This window comes from Anoplopoma fimbria, chromosome 15, assembly GCF_027596085.1.
Source record: "Anoplopoma fimbria isolate UVic2021 breed Golden Eagle Sablefish chromosome 15, Afim_UVic_2022, whole genome shotgun sequence".
NCBI classification, from domain to species: domain Eukaryota; kingdom Metazoa; phylum Chordata; class Actinopteri; order Perciformes; family Anoplopomatidae; genus Anoplopoma; species Anoplopoma fimbria.
Window position 1 is genome coordinate 1,500,364 of NC_072463.1, and position 17,339 is coordinate 1,517,702.

The 17,339-nt window shown below is 38.4% G+C and overlaps 2 protein-coding genes across 3 annotated transcripts; both read right to left on the reverse strand.

Moving 5' to 3' along the window:
- Window positions 1-5,231: 5,231 nt before the first annotated feature.
- sptssa (serine palmitoyltransferase, small subunit A) lies at window positions 5,232-8,324 on the reverse strand. The gene is made up of 2 exons (XM_054614440.1): window positions 8,129-8,324; window positions 5,232-6,065 (listed from the first exon to the last, which is right to left on the reverse strand). Exons 1-2 carry the CDS (start codon window positions 8,229-8,231, stop codon window positions 5,962-5,964), a joined length of 207 nt encoding a protein of 68 aa, XP_054470415.1. The 5' UTR covers window positions 8,232-8,324; the 3' UTR covers window positions 5,232-5,961.
- A 698-nt stretch (window positions 8,325-9,022) lies between these two features.
- Window positions 9,023-14,232, reverse strand: eapp (e2f-associated phosphoprotein). Of its 2 annotated transcripts, none has more exons than XM_054614157.1 (6): window positions 14,101-14,232; window positions 12,514-12,695; window positions 12,193-12,306; window positions 11,945-12,059; window positions 11,723-11,851; window positions 9,023-10,956 (listed from the first exon to the last, which is right to left on the reverse strand). In XM_054614157.1, the coding sequence occupies exons 1-6, from the start codon at window positions 14,178-14,180 to the stop codon at window positions 10,650-10,652; spliced, it is 927 nt and encodes a 308-aa protein (XP_054470132.1). In that variant the 5' UTR covers window positions 14,181-14,232; the 3' UTR covers window positions 9,023-10,649. The 2 variants fall into 2 exon arrangements, with proteins under 2 accessions (XP_054470132.1, XP_054470131.1); XM_054614156.1 differs by having other exon boundaries at window positions 12,193-12,309.
- Between the last annotated feature and the right edge of the window lie 3,107 nt (window positions 14,233-17,339).

Consider the following 17,339-nt stretch of genomic DNA (forward strand, 5'->3'; position numbering starts at 1 on the left):
TACTTGATTTGGAAGCTGTTAAATATGTTTACATACATATAAAAAACTATCGGTGTATTAATAAATAAATAAATAATAATAAAGTAAAACATATTGATAGTAGCCGTAATAAGAGATGTTTAGACTGCTCGTCGGACAAAGTCATGAAACAGTCCGTTAACGAGCTCGTTCCTGAGCTAATGAGTAGAATGACTCAGATACAAAGTACACTTCATAAGATGAAGAACAAGGTATCATAATCAGATATGAAGTCTGAAACGATCCGGCAGCAATCTTTTATAATAAGTCGAAAGACAAATGATCAACACAGTGTTGATAATAATCTATTCCTTCATCATACAGTCTCTGGTTCCAGCTTCTCAGATGTGAGGATTTGCTGCTTTTTTATGACGGTAAACTAAAAATAAATATAATAAAAAAACTATAATTAGCTGCAGCCCTACTAAAATGATTGCATCAGTTATGCCTGTAAATATTATTGTCAGCCTGTGTATCAGTGCTTATCTTTATCAGTGTCACCGTCTGATGATTCAGGACTTCCTGGGAAATAAAGATTACAACATGCTCAATGAGGAATGTTTATACGAGTCATTTGGACTTTATAAATAGCAAAAGAAGAAATTGAGAAGATGATTCTCAAGTTCATTTAACGTTTAACAGCAAAAACGAACACGTCAGAATCTGCAAGAGTGTCTACGGAGACAACCAGAGACGAAGACAGTCTGAAGGTCTCATTCAGAGATCAGAGGATATCTCTGTCCGTTCTGCACGTGTGTTTAATGTGTTTTTGTACCTCACATGACGGCGGTTCAAACTCCAGGCAGCAGCAGCAGCTCGCTGTGCGTACGTGAGAAAAGCTCCATCCTCTGAGTTAACCAGTAACCGGCCGACTGGTTTCCTTTCTGATCCGCTGCCAGACGCAGAAGGAAAGAAGCGTTCCGTGGGAATGTGCTGTAATCAGAGAGAACAGCGAACCGCGTTTCACTTTATAGCGGTGAGTTTCAACACAGAATGGTTTGATTGAAGCTGATAATCAGGAAGTCATCAGCAGTAATCCATCTTCCCTGCAGGATTAACTAAATACTCTGAACTTCATGCACACAGAGAGAGGCCAGAATAACATGAACACCTGACAATCCACTGCCATGCACAAACACAAAGACATCTCACGACAAACAGACATGTGTGAAGCTTATAAAGTGTTGAGATTGTCACAAAGATTAGGTTGTTTTACATTTTTAAATTCATGTTATTAATGTAAGAAATACTCAGAATAGTCCATAAGCCAATAGGAGAAGACCTTAAGGTGGGTTGACCAATAGGAGCAGAGGCCGCGAGCTGACTAGCCAATGGGATTTTGCTAAAGAGAGAGGCGGGTAAAATTGGAATTGGATTCAAGTCAGAAAAACACCGTATCAACAGTGGAGTGTGGAGGTGGAACATCACGGTGTGGGGCTGTTTCTCAGCATACGGCACTGGCAAACTTCATATCATTGAAGGAAGGATGAATGGAAAAATGTACCGAGACATTCTTGATAAAAGTCTGCTGCCATCTCGCAGGATGATGAAGATGAAACGAGGGTGGACATTTCAGCAAGACAATGATCCCAAACACACAGCCAAGGAAACTCTCCATTGGTTTCAGAGAAAGAAAATAAAGCTGCTAGAATGGCCCAGCCAATCACCTGACCTGAATCCAATAGAAACTCTATGGAAAGAACTAAAGGTCATTACATTACATTACATTACATTACATTACAGTCATTTAGCAGACGCTTTTATCCAAAGAGACTTACAGGAAGTGTATTCAACATAGGTATTCAAGAGAACTACTAGTCACCAGAAGTCATAAGTGCATCTCCTTTCTTAAACAAGCATCTAAAAGCATAAACCAGAGCAAAAGTATAGTGCAGAGGCAAGTTACTACGAAAACAATAATTGCAACAGACTAATACGAATATAGTAAGTGCTACAAACTACTAGGAATAGGATAAGTGCAGTAAACAAATACAAATTCAATAAGTGCAGCTTATTGAATTGAAGGTCAGAGTTCATAGAAGAGGCCCACGGAACCTTCAAGATCTGAAGACTGTTTGTGTGGAAGAATGGGCCAAAATCACACCGAAGCTGTCATTACCAGCAAAGGCTTCTGTCCCAAGTATTAAATACATTTCAGTAAGCGTGTTCAATACTTTTTCCCTGTGTCATTCCATTTTATTCCACATAACTTAATTTCTGAATTTATTTGTTTGGTTTTCTTTGTATGTATGGATTACTTGGGTTGTTACCGACATCTGGTGAACATGTCAATAGCACCTTTAGAAATATATTTACTGAGATAAAAGGTGACGTGTCCAATACTTATGTTACCCGCTGTATATACTGTATATATATATATATATAAATATATATATATATATAAAATGGGATTCTTTTTATTGTATTTTATCTGCTGAAATACAACAAGATGTATTCAGATTAGTAGTTAAAATAAAGTTTAATGAATGTGTGTCTTTACAGGCAGCGGATGTTTTAGACGTTAGAGAACTATTGTATAGTCGGTCAGCAAACTGTGGTGGAATCTGTAACAAAGTGCAATTACCTAAGTGTACTTAAGTATAAAAAAGGTACTTTAAATGAGTATTTCTGTTTTTTGCTACTTTATACTTCTACTCCATTACAGAGGAAAATGTAGTACTTTTAACAACATTTTTCTGACAGCTTTATAAATGAACCAATAAATGATTATAGTATATTTAAGGATAGGATACACAGCAGTGTATGAAGTAATTAAACATTAAACTCATGTACACATACATACACAAATAATTATAATCCAGAATTGTGATAATATTCAGAAACGGGCCATTCTGCATGATGATTTACATTTATTACTTTAAGTATATTTTGATAATATATATATAAAGAAAATTGTGTTTCTTTCCTGGATGTCTGGCAAGAAAACCTTCAAAATTTTAACTAACTAAATAAATCATCAACTTAAAGCTAGGGTGGGCGATTTTGGAGTGTTTCTTTCCTGGATGTCTGGCAAGAAAACCTTCAGTAAACTTTTAACTAACTAAATAAATCATCAACTTAAATGTCTGTTTAAGGGTGACAGAGCTGCTCCTGTAATGTGAGCAATGGCCTTTAAACAAATGGAAACACTCCCACCTAGTGTCTAATAAAGGTAATTACAGGATAATTATATATTTAAATGTCTGTTTGGGTGATATATATCCTGTAATGTGAGCAATGGCGTATAAACAAATGGAAACACTCCCACCTAGTGTCTAATAAAGGTAATTACAGGATAATTATATATATATATATATGTAATATATCTATATATATATATACACAAAATATCACAACAAAAATATGAAGTGATTTTGATATTTAAAAGTGATAAAAAAGTGAAATACAAGTGATAAACTTGAAGAAAAAACAACGAATAAAGTAAAAAGATTTAGCAAAATGAATGGGAGCTAACGGCCACAGCATGTACAGGCTTCGCATAGCAACTAACAATATATCACACAACACTATATCACGACACTATACAAATGATTTAAGGAAATATAAATACTCGGGGCATGTAAATACATTTAACTGTGGATATAATTATAAGAGAACTACACATCAAAGTAGTTATTTCCTTTAAGAAAGACACTTGTTAATTTACCTGAAGATGATTTTGTTCGACTTTTGTCACCAAAACAACCCTCTAAATAAAGTCCAGCACTTCTACAACTGACCGTACGACTTGATCCTAAAACGCACGACCAGTTAAAACCTAAACAATGAATTACTGACGTTTAATAAGACCGTTATGAACACCGTTCAATAGTACAAGGTAAGCAGGAAGTCTCCATGTTGGGGGATTAATGCAGAAGTGTTGGTCTCTGTGTTCAGCATGAAAACACAGGTTGTTGTATCTGGACTTAAATAAACGTTATTAGTCAACATTGTTATGTTCTGGCTCCAAGAACACGGGAAACACACGAAAGAGGTTAACTTAAAGAAAAGAGTTTTATTCACCAAGAATGACTTTAACGAATGTAAAAAAAAAATATGACTTCTAGCAAAATATACTGCAAAAGTTAACTGAGGCAATTATAAATGAAGTGTAGAAAATTAAAAATCACTATTCTGAAAATAAAAGTTACCTCAACTTTGTTCAACACCTTCTTTCCTTCACCTTTGGCCTCGCGTCCCACCTCAGCTACTGAGAGACAAAGACATCACACAGAACAGACAACATGCACCATCATCATCATCTTCATCTCATGTCGTCCTTTCCTTGAAAAGTTCAGAATAATTCAAATTACTTTTATTTGGAAAAGAACAAACCTAAATGATGAATACCACAGAGGATGGCCTTCACACGTTTCAGAAGCTTTTATTAAAAACAGGAGACCAGATGTGTTTTTTTAAATAAACCATATATTCCCAGGAGGAGGCGGGTCTTATATATAAACTGGAAACAACGGCCTCCAGCTCCAACCGACCAGGAATATGAAGGACAGACGAACCCCGAGGCCGTCCCAACACCAGACGTATAAACGGGACGGAAAACGTCACCTCAGCTGATTCAAACAGACAGTAGAAGTAAAACAAACGGCTTCTGCTTAGTGAAATATCCCTTTAATGATTCCAGTCACAGAACAGTGTTGAGCATCAGTAGTTCACAAAAAAAAAAAACACATGTTCATATCCTAAACGCCGACATATCTCACTACAAAAACTTGACAAAGATGTATTCAAGATTATATACACAAAAGTGAGAGAAAAAAATAAATCACAATCAATTTACTGAAGAGATGACATCATAAAATAAGATTACATTATTATTTATGTACAAAGATGGAACTATCAACGCCGCCTGCTGTGTGGCTTTAAATAAAAAGGGAATTTAAAAGGACAATGGCGTCTTTCTAAACCTCTCTGACACCAAAACCTTTCCATGAGGAGGTTTTTTTCTACTCTCTGGAATGAGAAGTCACTCTCTCCATCAGCTCTAATAAAGAGATTCATGTGTTCAGGCAGCCACAGGTTTACAGGGAACAAAGAGACCATGTCCACACTTCAGACGCTCGTTAGACACTCTGATAAAATACATCATTCACAGGTCAAAGGTCGCCTCTGTTAGCTCTAATGTGGAGGCCTGTAATGCATCCTCTGTGCAGGATAAACACAATCCTTTGTTACCTGCTGATTATTCCTATTTGTTTAACTTCAACACGAGCAGGAACTGTATTAAAGACAAAGAAGACAGCCGATACATGTTGGAGCAAGTGCTGCATATTTGGAGCGTTATTTCAGGATTTACCGGTACTTAGAATAAATAGGAGACAGAGCTCAGGTTTGATTGGTTACTACGCCACCTTATTTCTCAACTCCTTCCAGATTGAAACTAGAACTTCTTTCGATCTCTCGTGCAGGAAAAATGACGATGAAGCTTGAAAATGGCTGAAGTTCCTTTAAAAGCAGCTTCTGCCGACTGTGACAACCTGCCCTAACAAATCAGATTTGGCTCATAAAATGGAGTAAAAGGAAAAACACAAAATACCAATCACGCCACACAACCAGTCATCCGTATATTTACACATTCTCAAAAACAGTAAGGTGCGCTTGATTAAAAAAAAAAAGAAAGATAAGACACCAAGCACACCCTCCTCTAAGGCCTCGCCTCCAAACGCTGTTCATAAAAAAGTCCCAAGTATTCCGGTGAAGACAGAAACAGTCCCGGGGGAATACGACCGTCCAACGTGACCTCATGCACGATGTTCAGAGCGTCGACCTTTGATATGGAATCAGATTTGGAGAAAAAAGGAGGAGAGAAGCTCTGCCTCGACATGGTTGGTGACGACCTCCACCTCAAAGCCCAGGAGAGGGCGGGTAGATGGACGGAGACAGACCGGACCCGCGGACGGAAAACGGGCGGATGGCTCGTCGGTGTCATTGGACGACCTCGAAGTAGTGCAGGATAGCCATGATGTGCTGCGGCATGAAGACGTAGCCGGTGTAGACGGCCATGCCGGCCACGGAGATCAGCAGGGAGTCTGAGGAGGAGGCGTTAAGGAGGAACTGACGGAGCAGACGTGACCTCTGGTAGATCTGTTACACACTGCTGACAGTCTGTTACACACTGTCAACAGAGTTACAAACTATTACTAACCATCCACAGTCTGTTTCAGACTGTCTACAAACTGTTAAGGCTGATCTGTAGTTTCTGTCAAACACTAAAAGACAGGCCCTGTGTTTTGGTTGTGTTGTTCTTTTAAAGGGTCAGTTCCAGTGAACACTGTTCTGTGGATAATGAAGAGTGACCAGTACATTCATAAAGGATTCTCTTTATATGCACTCAGGGAATCCAGTTTACACTGAGACATGAGAAACACACCTTTTTAACACAAGCTTTTAACTACACCTGCTAGAATTATGTTGGTCACCTTTTACTCTGTGAAATTATTTTTTAATACTATTTTCTGAAACTTTAAAGACCAAATATTGAGCCAGTTATGGAGAAGAATAACAGTTCGACTGACCAATAATATACAAAGGTGAAATTAAGTGAAATAAACTGCTTAGTTTAGTTTACAGAAATGCACCTTGGGAGTTGTAGTTGACTTCTCTTGTTCAGTTTTTATGTCCACTGGTTTCTTGTTACTTAGATCATTTCTAACAAAGTTGTTCATCTTTTGAGTTTCAAGTCCATCTCACATAGTCTATGAGAAAGCGAACGGGTCCAATATTCCTGCTAATCAACTGATCAAAATTGACAAAACATGAATAATTTCCTTCACACGTACGGAGAGCCCAAAGTGTTGTAGCTTCACTACCTGCTGAATAAACCCTTATTGTCACATTTGATGAAGTGTTTGGTGTTTCTATACAAGCCTTTACTGATTACTGTAACGTGACATAATAACAAAATCACCCTCATGATCCGTGAGCAGCTGAGAGAACTAACATGATGTTGAGCAGCTACTCAGACTGATGACAAGCAGACACAGCTGACCCTCAGGGAGGAGGAGGAGGAGGAGATGAGGGATCAACCAGACTTTATAGGATTCACTTTAATAAAGAACTATTCGTATTTGTTTACTGCACTTATCCTATTCGTAGTAGTTTGTAACACTTATTATATTCGTAGTAATTTGCCTCTGCACTATACTTTTGCTCTGGTTTATGCTTTAAGATGCTTGTTTAAGAAAGGAGATGCACTGATGACTTCTGGTGACTAGTAGTTCTCTTGAATACCTATGTTGAATACACTTCCTGTAAGTCGCTTTGGATGAAAGCGTCTGCTAAATGACTGTAATGTAACTAAAACTACAACACGCTGTAACTCGTGTCGACCAGCATGTGTGAGTCACCTGACGTCTAATACGAGGCTCCCTGCCTCCAGCTTCAGAGCCTCCACGCCGCCCGTCCTCCTCTATGACATCACACACACACACACACACACACACACACACACACACAGTTGACCATTCTGCCACTTTAAGGTGTTTTCCCTCGGGAGCAGGTGGAGGAGAGCCGGGCAGCGCAGTGACAGACAGGAGGAGGCTTCAGGTCGGCTCTGAAACATGAAGCACTTAAACACAAAACAGCTTTTACCTCTTCAAACACAAACACACACACACACAGTTCAGAGACACACACACACACACACACACACACACACACACACACAGAACTCCCCTCAGAATCCTCATTCTCCCACCTGTCACTCACATTTAACTCCACCTTCATTATGGAATAAAAAAACAAAATTGTTCCCAAAAACATAAGAGGTGAGTTCTTAATTCGGCGTTATTTATAAATAAAAAACAACATATATAAATGAGTTTCTTTAAGAATACAACTTGAATTCTAACACAGTTATTGACAGACAAACACTTGATTTAATTAAAATATATGAATAATAAAACCCCTCTGGCTCATTAAACATCAGCCGAATTAACAACAAACCCACATTAATTTATAAAACACACTAAGTTATCTCCACAGCACCACTTAAAGCCTTCTATCCCTTAAAGAAGTGTTGTACTTCCGGGTAGCTGAGCTCTGCGGCCATGCTAGCGGAAGTTAGCATGGTTAGCTCGCCGGAGAAGGATACTGAACACGGTCCGCTCCCAGGGCTCCAGCATGTAGAGCGCCGTCACCAGCAGGTACTGGTAGTAGAACCAGGTGAGCCGGTCCCAGCAGCGGCCCAGCAGCATGGTAACAACGTCCCCGACGGCCGAGCGGCTGCGCTGCGTCGCTTCTCCTCCGGACACGTGGTCGGAGCTGCTGCCGGTGACGTAGGACGCGTCATAATCAGGCGCTCGGAGGTTTTAGCCAATCACGAGAGGCGCACGGCTGTGACGTAGGACAAGGAGTTCCAACGTCCGGATTTCAAAATAAGACGCAGATGGGGTTACTTATGTAAACTGCTACAAATTCTGCTAATAATCACATTTCATACTTTCAGAACTGAATTATTTTGATTTTTTTTCCTTCTTGCTCATGTTTACTCTGCTAATAATCACATTTCATACTTTTATATTTTGCTATTTCCTTTTTTTCCCCCCAATTTTCATATTAGTTGCGTTTCAAAATAAGAAACCCAACAATTAAATGACTATTTACATTACATTACAGTCATTTAGCAGACGCTTTTCTCCAAAGCGACTTACAGTCAGTAGTATATTCACATCATCATTCCTTTCTTACACACTGATGACAGGCTACCATCAAGGTGCCACCATCAGACTCTAACATTCATCATCCAGTCCACAATTAAATGACTTCAGGAGCAACTTGGGGTTAAGTGATGTCAGTAGTATATTACTTGCCCAAGGACACATCGACTGACAGGCTAGCATCAAGGTATCAAACCACCGACCCTCTGATTGGAGAACTACCTTGCTCTCCACTACAGCCTCCCTAATATACATCTTCTTATTATTTACACTGGGTAACAATAGTTTTTTTACTACCATGAACACACGCATTGTAGTTTATTTGTACTTAACCGCACATACACAGTCCTGCTGCCACTAATACTCACCAGAGCACCAAATATGGATTTATCTGCCATTGAAAATAGTCCCCAAAAAACTACAGTGAGCAGGTGTTTTAGGAAAATACAAAGCCTGTTTTGAAAAATGAAACTATTTATTTGGTCTTGTAGGGGAAAAAGCCCGGAAAGCTTCGGTAAACCAAATAAAAACTATTGTTATAGAACATTACAAACTGTGTGAAAACCAAGAAAACAAAGCAGTTAATTAATCCTGTAATGTCTGGTGGACACGTGGAGGCAGCTCAGCTTCACCGTACCTACAATGTGTATTTAGAGCTTTACCAAATAGCTGGCGTTACCTTCTCGCAGCTGTATTTACATTGTATAAGAGCAGCATTGTACAGGTCGGAGGTGACAAATACAAATAGTTTGTTCAAAAAGAAAGCACTGGGAAGTTTATTTACAACCGTAAAATATCCACTTCAGTACATAACCTGGTCTTCATCAACAACAAAAAAATAAATGTTATAAAGTTCATGATACTTTACTTTAACCCTCTCTAGTTCACATTCAAAAACAGTATACAAAGATTTAATAAGTGGTAAGAGCACACTATAATGTAGTTACAGCTATAAGGACACTTTTAAGTGTTTATTCAACGGACAGTTTGGATGTTAGAAGTGTGGTCGCATGAAATATTTTAGACAGAAAGAAAGGCTCACCTACAAAACAATATCAGTTAAAGTGTTCACTATGTTTAGTATATTTACACTGCTCTATCTTCCCACCAGACAGCTTTATCTGACGGGGAACTGAGCTGAAAGTAAAAATGTATCTGTGTTAGTTCAAAGCCACAATACTCCGTTGACAAAAAGAGTTTTAAAAAGTTCTACTTTAAGTTCAGTTCCCGTCAGAAAATGCTCTCATAATAGCGTTCACTTAAGCTGATATTGATTCTTTTCGGTGTCAAAAATACAAATTAGAAAAACACTGACTATGGAGAAGAACCTTAACAAACACACTTCTAAACATCACTACTATCCTTTAAATGTACAGTATTTATCAGCAATTATAACTTCTCCAATAAAGACATGTTTTCTCTTATAACCACCGTGTTTTACTGTTTTGTTGTTTTCACAGCAGCCTCCACTGATGGAAGAGGAGTTATAGTTGTTGGCAAATACATTAATAAACATTTATATCATCTAACAACTATGTTTATAGTGTTTTAAACCCTTAATTCAATATTTATATACTGATTAAAAACACTAAATAGGGCAGTTAAGGTAAAGTGTCACCAAGAAGCCTCATCAAAATGTTTGCAGGTTGTTTAATTCTCGAATATTAATATCAGTATCAGCCTCAAAACTCTGCCTCTTGTGTATTCAGACCTGAGCTGACCATCAGAGCAGCAATAACATCATTTTAGTGTCAAATTCCAGTTTTTGTGAGACGTTCGGCTGAGATTCCTCTCTGCTGTCCAGATGTTTTTCTCCTCATGAAGCGAGTGAAATGACCAACAATGTTATCGACTGAATAAGTCAGTCTTCCCGATTCTTCCTCCTCTTCTTCCTCAGTGGTGAAGAACCAGAGACAAACTCATGTAATAAAAAAACTAACGGTCCTCGTGTCCGTCTCAGCAGTGGCTGGCCAGGATGTTGAAGAAGTGGTAGACCTCGTCTTTGTCGAACACGGCCACCTCCGTAGAACACTCGCTGCACTGGACCGGGTGGTAGATCTCGTCGGCGTCCATCCCCTCCGGCGCCGGCGTCGTCGGCGTCTCCGGAGTCTCGTCCATCGGCGTTTCTGTTTTCTGTCCCCTCCTCCTCTTCCTCTTCCTCTGCTTCACCTCCTGCTGGGTTTTGTAGCGCAGCACCTCGTCCTTCTTCACCGCGCAGTTCATGACGAACATGGCTCGGTACTGCGTCCGGTACTTATCATGTCTGACGGGAAGCAAGAAACAAACATCGGTCAGTACTTCATTCACTGAGAAGCTTTGTGGTCCGTTAGCAGACGACTGCAGCTGGAGGTTTTGCTTCAGGGATGCCAATAATGATTTTTATTATCTGTTGATTCGGTTTTTTACTTGACAATTGCAAAGTTCAAAGCTGAAGTCTTTAATCGTCTTGTTTTGTCTCAAACACAAAGACAGTTTACGATAATATAACACAAAACAACATCCTGAAACAAGAGAATGTTTGACTGATAAATGACGTAATAAAACTGTTGCCCATCAACTAATTGATTGATTGGATGGTTGTTTGAGCACCAGACTGTTGAGAAGATTTCATCTCTAAACTCCCAAATCATTTACAGATGAAGTGAAATTGTAAAAATCGACAATTTTTGTGTCATTTTGCTTTTAAAAATGACCGACATGTTATCAACAAAACAATTCATCATTTAATTGACGAAGTCAGACTAATTGATGATGATAATTATTAACTCCTGCTTGTGTTAACTCTTTCAGATGTAGCTTCTTTCTGCTGCCCATCGTGTCTGAAATGTTTTTCATGGTGTTATTTATTGTATTTAATATTTTCTGTATTTTCTGTATGTTGTGTGCTGTGAAAGCTATGTCTATTATCATTTTTTTGCAAATGAGTTTCCCCTCCTAGTGATTAATGAAGCTTTCTAATCTGTTCTGTGTCATTTAGAGACGTCTCCTTGTGCTACAAACAAAGCCTTCGTCCTGTTGTCATGTCTCACCTCTGACAGTCGAGGCAGAGCGTCGTCATGCAGGCGGGACAGTTGAGGACGGCGTCGCTGCTCAGTAAACCCGGATTCTGACGAGGCTGCGACCGAGACCCTCCAGCCGGCCGCTTTCTGCTGTGATACCTGAAGAAGAAGACACACGGCCGAATGATGAAAAAGATCTCCCGTCTGGATAATAAAACGTTTAATAGAACTAGACTCGTTTGAGCGTCTTACTGTCTCCTCTTGGCGTCCACCCAGGCCTGGTCCCTGTCGTCCTCGTCGGGGTCGTACAGCAGCTCGTCGTTGGTCAGGACGGCTCGCTGTCGCCGCCTCCGTCCGGTGGAGCCGCCTGAAGAGGAAATGGAGATTTAACAAAACTGACCGACTTCAAAGAGGCGACGTCTTCCTCTTTAATGGGGGTGAAATGTTTACGTGTTAAGTGACGGCAGGAAAACTAATGTGTGGGGAATATTTGTGCTTACTTGGCGCCTCCTCTCCCTCTGAGTCAGAGTCAAAGTAAACCTCATCGTACACCGGACGGTTAGGAAGAGCAGGAGCTCCTCCTCCTCCTCCTCCTCCTGCTGCTGCTGAAGCTTCTGCTGGAGAACAAACACACAAACGCTTTCACAACACGGTCCTGCCTCACATGTTGACACGGCAACTACAACGAACGGAGAAAATATCACATTCACATTTAAGTTGATTATGATGCGTTCAGGCTCTGTTCAGTGAAAATGAGTATTGGGTTAAGGCAAAAAAACATAATCATTTATTTCCTTATCATTTGAATAACTGGGTGTTACCTGCTGCTGGAGGCGCCCAGGTTCCCTCAATGGTCTTGATGGTGGTGCTAAGCTCCGCCTCCATCTCCTTCTCAAACTCATCGCCGCTGGAGGACTCGCTCTCCCCCGTCAGGTACTCTCTGATCAGCTTCTTCTTCTGCTCCGGAGTCCCGTTCAGCAGAACGTCCAGCTCGTCCTCCGAACTGAAACACAGCGAGAGAGAAGGTTCACATGTTGTTGTGTTTCACTTTTTGTATGAAACAAACTTCCAGCTCCTCTCTCATGTAGAGAAAATAAAAACACACAAAAATGCAAAAGACTACAAAACAAATATCAGACTTACTCAACACACAAAAAAGATTTCTACCTTTCAGTCAGTCTGACTCTACAATCCAAGTTCTATTATGTAAATATCATAGTGTTAAAGCAGTGAGGGAATGTAATTATATTTACTCACTTACAGTACTTAGGGACACATTCAGGTACTGTATTTAGTGTATTTCTACTTCTAGTGAGGGTAGAGTGACAGATGTGAAGATTTGCTGCTTTTCCTTTAAATTATTCTTATATCTGTTTTGAAAAGTTTGAGTTTAGTTTCTGCATTAAGTACATTTACTTTAAATACTTCAAGTAAATTTTCCCCGAGTGTATTTTCATTTTATTTTATGTAACGATGTATTTTATTTTTATTTTTAATTTTTGTAACGATGTATTTCATTATTTTATTTTTAATTTTGTAACGATGTATTTCATTTTTATTTTTTTTACTAAAGTATCATGTTGCAATGCAGTACTTTTACAGGTTATTTTCAGTGTATTTTGACTTGAGTAAAGGATCTGAATACTTGTGTACCTCCATCATGTAGTTGTTTGTATACTTTCCTCATATGTTTATTTATACATATAAATGTATCATTATGGTGTTTATAAACATATAAATGTATCATTGCAGTGTTTATAAACATATAAATGTATTATTGTGTTTATAAACATATACATTTATCATTGTAGTGTTTATAAACATATAAATGTTTCATTATAGTAAACATATATTATTATAGTGTTTATAAACATATAATTGTATTATTATAGTGTTTATAAACATATACTTGTTTCATTATAGTGTTTATAAACATATAAATGTATTATTGTAGTGTTTATAAACATATAAATGTATTATTATAGTGTTTATAAACATATAAATGTATTGTTTAAGTGTTTATAAACATAAATTATTTCATTATATTGTTTATAAACATATGAATAGATTATTATAATGTTTATAAACACAAATGTATTATTGTAATGTTTATAAACATATGAATACATTATTATATTGTTTATAAACATATAAATACATTATATTGTTTATAAACATATGAATACATTATTGTATTGTTTATAAACATATAAACACGTTGTATTGTCTATAAAGAACATTACAGAGCCTCCTCAGTGTTTCCAGCAGAGACACGTTTCCTGTTTGTTTACATGTTAGCATTCCGCTAGCTAGCCGCCGTTAGCTCCCCGGGTCTAAGGCTCCCCGGGTTCCAGGCTCCCCGGGTTCAAGGCTCCCCGGGTTTAGGGCTCCCCGGGTCGGACTCCTACCTGTCCTCCGCCCGCTCCTCGTCGCTCGGCTCCTCGATCTCATAGGAGTCGAACTCGGGAGGCTTGTTGAGCTGGTTCATGTCGGCAGAGCAGCTTCCGGTCCGACAGCGTGATGTAAAGGAGACTGCTTCCGGTGTTTCTTCTTCTGTAGTCTGGGCAAACGGAAGTGGGCTTTATGAAGAGGAAACACTAGCGCCACCTAGCGCCATCTACCGCCATCTACCGCCACCTACCGTACCGTGTGGAGGTCAGCATGTAAATACAGCGTAGGATATAATCAATAACTAAAATTATAAATTAAAAAAATAGAGAAAAAGTATATATATATAAATATAACAAAAGAAGAAAAAAAAATGCATCGTTAAAAAAATAAAATAATAAAATAAAATTAAATTAAAAAAAATTATCAATTAAAAAATATAAAAAAAAGTATATATATATAAATATAACAAAAGAAGAAAAAAATGCATCGTTAAAAAAATAATAATGAAAAAAATGCATTGTTAAATAAAAATTATAATAAAATTCAATTAAATTCAATAAAAAATAAAAAAAATTATGAATTAAAAAAATAGAGAAAAATATATATATATAAATATAACAGAAGAAGAAAAAAAATGCATTGTTAAAAAAAAAATGCATTGTTAAATAAAAATAATAATAAAATTCAATTCAATAAAATTATATAACAAAAGAAGAAAAAAATGCATCGTTAAAAAAAAAAAAAAAAAAAATGCATTGTTAAAAAAAAAAAAAAAAAAAAAAAATGCTCCCATTCCTGCAGCACCTCAAAAAACCTGAGGTGAAACAGCTGCTGTTACAACAAACCACCACTAGGTAGAGCCAACAGATCAGAGATGTGCATTCTTCTCCTCTCTGATGTCAAAGCAGCTAAAGACTCATCTGAAGGCCTAGAAGTCCATGAGATGATTTAATGCTCAATGTAAAAAACCTAAATTTCCATCACCACCACAGATGTTAATCGAGTACATTTTCACTCCTTCATTGTTTACTAAGTGAAGTTAGTATAAGTTAGTGAAGTTTTCCTTCTTCAAGTCTTTCATTCACGGCCTCATGATATATTTTCTGTCATTTGACACTTGACATTTTTAACATTAACATATGCACAAACCTTAAGAGAATTAAAAACTATTGTGTTAAAAAAGACATTACTGATCACACACCTGAAGGATTTATATCAGATATAACCTTATTGGATAAGGTGTGTGATAAGGTGTTTATATTTATTATAATTATAGTTTATATAATATAGCTTTATTGGTCATGTACATACACACATACATCACATACTAAATATTTTCTATTATTTCTGTTATCAACATGGAAGTGTGACTATATTGAGGTTTAAAGTTTTCTGTTTGCCACCGCCTTTTAGGTAAATTAAATTTGGGGCTATTCATCACTTGTGTTACCAAAAAAGATTAAAACTTTCCTGTTCAATTTCTTTTATTCAATTTGACCTTATAACAGCATAATCAATCTGATGGGCTTCAAGGTGATTTAACGCATATAATATATACTTAGATAAACATATCTGCAACCCACATTTTTACAGACTATTTATTAATCATTGCTTTTTGTAGTGAAATATGAAAAAAATACTCAAATAAAACAATCGAAAGAAAACATCACCTATGGTTCAATTTCTTGCAACTGGTTCAGATTAGGACCAATGAAACACGTAACTGCAGCTGTATCAGGCATGTTTTTTAGGTTATGCAGATTTCCTCCTCAGTCCAAATATGGTCACTTCCTGTTCACTGGTTGCGAGAAAAAAAAATCATGGTGAGGGCCGTAAACCAAGATGGCGGTACCCCTGACCCCTGAACCTGAGCTCCATCCAGTCTGTTGTAGCTAAACTCCTTATAACAAAGAACTACAAATCCACCTTAAAAATGTACATCAGGTGAACTTCCCGTCCTCCAGTTCAGAGTCACAGCTTCACCTGAGCGTTTCAAAGGGAAGTATTCTTCACTGTTCTGAAGGACTGAAGCTTGAGAGAACAGGAAGAGGTTTCATTTACTGAGCGTCCTTTATTTTAAAAGGACAAACTGTCACGATGTGATTCATACAGATTCCATGTTTAATGTGCATTCACACCTACATTAAGATATTTATACACAGATCACATGTTTTTCTAGACCGCAATGAGGTGAATGAAGCATATTTGTATGAAAACGCTGTTTGTGTGTGTGTGTGTGTGTGTGTGTGTGTGTGTGTGTGTGTGTCTTCAGCTTCCTGTCTCTCCGTTCTCTGTTTGTGTGTTCCTGTCGTCCTCTGTTTTTGTTTGTCTGTCTGTGTGTGCTGTTTGTTTTGTGTCTTTCTCCTGCAGTTTGTCCTTCAGCTTGTCTTTGTGTCAGTGTGTGTGTGTGTGTGTGTGTGTGTGTGTGTGTGTGTGTGTGTGTGTGTGTGTGTGTGTGTGTGTGTTTGTGTGTGTGGAGCTGCTGGGTGACATTTCCCATTCCAGGTGTGACATCTAGCTCCCCTGACAGCCTCTTCTTATTCTTCTTCTTCTTCTTTTTCTTCTTCTTCTCTGACACACTAAACAACTCCTCTCTGATTTTACCTGCCACACACACACACACACACACACACACACACACACACACACACACACCGACCACCTCTGTCTCAGCTCTGCTGCTCGACAAGCTAATTTAGCCAATTACACACAGGTGTGATGCTAATTTCCCCGAGCTGGCAGTCAGCTCCTGGAGGAGGTAAAAATAACAAAATTACTCCCATCTGTCCTCCTGCTCTCCCACCGGGTGTCGGCTCCACCGCCGCCACAAAACACACACGGGAGAAAGAAAAACACACTCTGTTGGCTTTGATAATGGAGGAGAAGACAATGGACAGTGTGTGTGTGTGTGTGTGTGTGTGTGTGTGTGTGTGTGTGTGTGTGTGTGTGTGTGTGTGTGTGTGTGTGTGTGTGTGTGTGTGTGTGTGTGGAGGAATCCAGCAGCCACAGTTGCTTTTTCTCTCCTTTGTTTGGAGCTTTCAATGGATTTTTCAGCGATACACAGCAATTTCCTGCAAGGAAAAAAAAATTAGAGCAGACTTTTGGTGCAGAGGGATAATTATGTGGAGCTGCTGTGTCACTGTTGTGTGTGTGAGGACGAGGAGGAGGAGGAGGAGGAGGAGGTGCTCAGACACAAAACAGAAGGAGGTCAGAACAGACGGAGACCTTCAGACGTTTGAGAGTTTGCAGCAACAAA

Bases quoted from the DNA above. Each gene is read 5' to 3' on its own strand.
- eapp (XM_054614156.1), bottom strand. From the start codon at position 14,180: ATGAACCAGCTCAACAAGCCTCCCGAGTTCGACTCCTATGAGATCGAG. The intron at 12,060-12,192 runs GTAAGCACAAAT...TTTCCTCTTCAG, and splicing joins AGAGGGAGAGGAGGCGCCAA to GCGGCTCCACCGGACGGAGG. The intron at 10,957-11,722 runs GTGAGACATGAC...GCTTCCCGTCAG, and splicing joins CTCTGCCTCGACTGTCAGAG to ACATGATAAGTACCGGACGC.
- sptssa (XM_054614440.1), bottom strand. From the start codon at position 8,231: ATGCTGCTGGGCCGCTGCTGGGACCGGCTCACCTGGTTCTACTACCAG. The intron at 6,066-8,128 runs GTATCCTTCTCC...CCTCCTCCTCAG, and splicing joins CTGGGAGCGGACCGTGTTCA to ACTCCCTGCTGATCTCCGTG.